Raw genomic sequence first — 4,138 nt, 5'->3', positions numbered from 1 at the left:
CTTGGTGAATGAATATCTTTGGGAAAGAGCAGGGTGGGGGGATGGGGGTTGAGGACAAAGGATGGGGCAAGTGAAGAGAGGGGGAAGTGGATGGCCTGAAGTGTGGGGTGGGTAGACCTACAGACTCAACCACCATTGTTCTGGGTCACCTAATAGGCTGGAATAGTCATCCAGAAATCCCCCACCAAGGTCAGCCAGAGCTGGGCCAAGGTCAGGCCTCTCTTCCCTTCCCAGAACCACAGTTACTGCTGGGCTTCTGGCATCCTGGGAAATCCAGCAAAAGGGAAGGACTGACATCATGCAGTGGGAATGAGGTCACCCCACCTGCTCCATCCTCAGTAGCCACCCGGCTGGTTCTGGCTTCCCTAGCCCCTTCCCCAAGTTCTTTGCTGGAACCCGATGGCAGTGGAGTGCAGAGTGGCCACCAGGGGGTGCCCTATAGCAAGAGTGTGGGGGACAGAGGGGTGGAGGCTGGGCTGGTGTCTGTTCCTGGAATGGGCCAGGAGGGAGGAGCAAGCGGAAGGGGACGGTGTGTTGGCCGGCTGGCCCAGGCGCTGAGAGAAGAGGGTCCCTCCTCCGGTGGCCAGTTTGGGCACCCTGGGACTGTGGCTGCAGGTAGGCAGAGGTGATGCCAGGGCCCACGGGTCCCTTTCCCTAGTTACAGTCTTCCCCATCTCCCTCTCCCTTCCTTCCCAGCCCCTTAACTCCTACCCTCCATTTTTGTCCCAGAACCTCCCCCTCCAGCTCAAACCCTGAGCCCTTCCCAAATGCCAAGCCCTCCCCCTTCTTATCTCAGAAACTGCAGTCAGAGGGTGGGTTAGCCTGGCTGCTGCAGCCTCCAGGAGCAGCTCCGGCTGCTGGATCGCTGATCCAGTCCACTGGGCCAGAGGCCCTGTCTAGGAGTAACAGGTGAGCTGCTGGCACTGGGGTAGGTGATGGCAGGCAACTCCAGTTCTCCTCCCCAGCCAGGCATGGCAGACTCTGCAGAGACCCGGAAGCTGGTGTACCTGGTCACAGGTGGCTGCGGCTTCCTAGGGGAGCATGTGGTGCGGATGCTGCTGCAGCGGGAACCCCGGCTCTATGAGCTGCGGGTCTTTGACCTGCACCTGGGTCCCTGGCTGGAGGAGCTGAAGACAGGTGATCGTGGAGCAGAGGGAACGGGGGTGGTGGGTGGACTCCCTTTGCCGTGGTGGAAAAGATGATGCCTGTTTATGCCTTCCGGTGCACATGGATGGGATGAATGAGTCACGCTGGGAACATGTGGCTCCCGAGGGTGTAGGCTGAACCCAGCAGCTGGCCGGTGGCCCCAGCTCTGACACTGCCTCTGCCTGCTCCTATCCCTACCAGGGCCCGTGCAGGTGACTGCCATCCAGGGGGATGTGACCCAGGCCCATGAGGTGGCAGCGGCTGTAGCTGGAGCCCACGTGGTCATCCACACAGCTGGGCTGGTGGATGTGTTTGGGAGGGCCAGTCCGGAGACCATCTATGAGGTCAACGTCCAGGGTGAGGTGGCTGTTTGTTCCCCACCCCCTCTTTGACCTTGACTTCTGTGATCCTCCTGTGGAAACCTGTCCTCTGGGTACTCCTGCCCCTGTAATAGCAGGTCAGCAGCCCTCACTGACCTGCTGTGGGACCTGGGGAAGGAAGCCACGGGCCCTCACCCAAATTGGGGATGGGGGTGGGTGGGAAAGATGCAGAGAGGGAGGAAGTTTTAGCTCGGGTACACCCTCTCCCCACCACCTCTCCCAGGCACAAAGAATGTGATTGAGGCTTGTGTGCAGACTGGAACACGGTTCCTGGTCTACACGAGCAGCATGGAAGTTGTGGGGCCCAATATCAAAGGCCACCCCTTCTACAGGTAAGCTGAGGTTCCCCTTGATACTGTAAGAGCCCCATCTCCCCTCCGCATTAAGACCATTCCCTCTCCCCAGGGCACCTGGGTGGCTCCGTCGGCTGAGGGTCCCACTCTTGATCTGGGCTTAGGTCGTGATTTCACGAACCCTGAGGTCGAGCACCACATCGGGCTCCGCGCTGGGAGCATGGAGCCTGCTTGGGATTCTCTTTCTCTCTCTGGCCCTCCCTGATCTCTCTCTCTCTCTCTCTCTCTCTCAAAATAAGTAAAACATTAAAAAAAAAAGAATTCTCCTTCTCCCCCAACTAGGGGCAATGAGGACACCCCATATGAAGCAATACACAGACACCCTTACCCTTGCAGCAAGGCCCAAGCTGAACGGCTGGTCCTGGAAGCCAATGGAAGGAAGGTGAGACAGGAGAAGAGACACAAAGTGGGGGTGTGGAAGGCTCCTGGTCAGAGGCAGAGCCAGGGCCAGCAGGACTTTTTTGTATCCAATCTCCAGGTTGAGGAGGCCAGTTCAGGCCTCTGGGTCCTAGGTCTTAGCCCTGCCTGCCTTTTGCCCCCAGGTCCATGGGGGACTGTCCTTGGTGACATGTGCCCTGCGTCCCACTGGCATCTACGGCGAAGGCCACCAGATCATGAGGGACTTCTACCACCAGGGCCTTCGTCTGGGGGGTCGGCTCTTCCGGGCCATCCCAGCCTCTGTGGAGCACAGCCGGGTCTATGTGGGTAAGGCCCAGCCTACACAGCAGGCAGGCTAAGAACAGGGCAGGACCCATGTGGTCCCGGGTGGGCGGTGTGTGCCCTGGCTAGAAAAGGGTGAGCCATATGTGGACCAGAGTAGACGGAGATGCGGGCGTTGTCTGCGCAGGCCGCAGAGGAAACTGCAGTTGTGTGAGTTGGGAAGGCTAACGTAGAAAACATGCCACAGGCTGAGGACAGGACTGCAATTACGGGAGCGGCCTCTCCCCAGGAGAGGACAGGGGCAGCATCTCCACAGGGCCAACAGAAGAAGTAGCATCCATGCAGGCCGGCCCGGGAGGGCAAGTGGCTACAGGGCAGAGGAGAAAGCACCCTTCACCAGCGCTGTGGTTATGTGGGCGTGCCTACGTGAGCCCACGGAGGGGGTGTGGCTTGGACACGGGCCTGCCCAGGGGAGAGCAGCGTCTGCGTCGTCTCCAGGGCACTCAGGGGCACATTCGCCTCCCCTCCTCCACTGGCAGGCAATGTGGCCTGGATGCACGTGCTGGTAGCCCAAGAGCTGGAGCAGCGAGCTGCGCTGATGGGCGGCCAGGTGTACTTCTGCTATGACGAATCACCCTATAAGAGCTACGAGGACTTCAACATGGAGTTCCTGGGCCCCTGTGGGCTGCGGCTGGTGGACACCCGCCTGCTGGTGCCCTACTGGCTGCTGATGCTCCTGGCTACTCTCAATGCCCTGCTGCAGTGGCTGCTGCGGCCACTGCTGCTCTACGCCCCCCTGCTCAACCCCTACACGCTGGCCGTGGCCAACACCACCTTCACCGTGAGCACCAACAAAGCCCAGCGCCATTTCGGCTACAAGCCCCTATTCTCGTGGGAGGACAGCCGGACCCGCACCATCCGCTGGGTACAGGCCGTGGAGGGTTCAGCCCCTTAACAGTGGAGCTGGGGCCCTGGAGCCCAGCATGGCACATCCATCCAGGTCCAGAGCCCTCAAACCCTGGGTGGGGAGGGAAGGCTGCATTCTAGAGCTGGAAGAGGGGTCTGGTGCCACACTGGTTATCCTACAGCTCTCCACAGTTTTAATCCCATGAGCCTTCAGTCCATGTCCTGATGCGTCTAAGTTCTAGGGCAGGGTTTTGGGGCAGGCATGTCTTCACTCTCAACCCAGGCCTGATGGCTGGTTGGCGGATGTCTGATTCCCCTGATGTTCTCAACTGCCCATCCCATTTCTGGCTTTTCGAGCGGGAAGTGAGTAGGAGTTCCATGGGCTTCATGCTGGCTTTCTTGTGTCCAGGTGTGACCCTCAGGCCTGGATTCAGAGTGAAGATACTTTCTGGCTCCTGTCACCACCTTTGGCCCTCCCTCAGGGATCACAGTCCCATTATTTTCAAACATTGATCACCTCTGGACAGCTCTTTTCAATGAAGCCTACGCAAATCTGTGTATTTTTCCTTCTTCCCACCCCTCCACCCAAATTAGTTCCTGCAGTAATGTTTGATCTCTGCCTGAGGATGCCCTGGTAATGCTGTACCTGGCCAAGCCCTAGATTAAAGTTCCTTATCCAAGCCTGTGCCCATC

At 59.0% G+C, this 4,138-nt stretch overlaps 1 protein-coding gene across 10 annotated transcripts; it reads left to right on the top strand.

Annotated features, from left to right (window-relative positions):
* Positions 1-485: 485 nt before the first annotated feature.
* HSD3B7 (hydroxy-delta-5-steroid dehydrogenase, 3 beta- and steroid delta-isomerase 7) lies at positions 486-4,125 on the top strand. Of its 10 annotated transcripts, none has more exons than XM_043560003.1 (8): positions 508-615; positions 966-1,137; positions 1,348-1,503; positions 1,750-1,858; positions 2,162-2,261; positions 2,422-2,584; positions 3,079-3,464; positions 3,855-4,125. In XM_043560003.1, the coding sequence occupies exons 2-8, from the start codon at positions 972-974 to the stop codon at positions 3,858-3,860; spliced, it is 1,086 nt and encodes a 361-aa protein (XP_043415938.1). In that variant the 5' UTR covers positions 508-615; positions 966-971; the 3' UTR covers positions 3,861-4,125. The 10 variants fall into 10 exon arrangements, with proteins under 10 accessions (XP_043415936.1, XP_043415945.1, XP_043415938.1 ...); XM_043560002.1 differs by having other exon boundaries at positions 3,079-3,539; XM_043560004.1 differs by having other exon boundaries at positions 511-615; positions 970-1,137; positions 3,079-3,380.
* Positions 4,126-4,138: the final 13 nt, after the last annotated feature.

Source organism: Prionailurus bengalensis, chromosome E3 (genome assembly GCF_016509475.1).
Source record: "Prionailurus bengalensis isolate Pbe53 chromosome E3, Fcat_Pben_1.1_paternal_pri, whole genome shotgun sequence".
NCBI lineage: Eukaryota > Metazoa > Chordata > Mammalia > Carnivora > Felidae > Prionailurus > Prionailurus bengalensis.
Note: the sequence above shows the minus strand (reverse complement) of the source record. Positions and strands in the feature narration are given on the sequence as shown.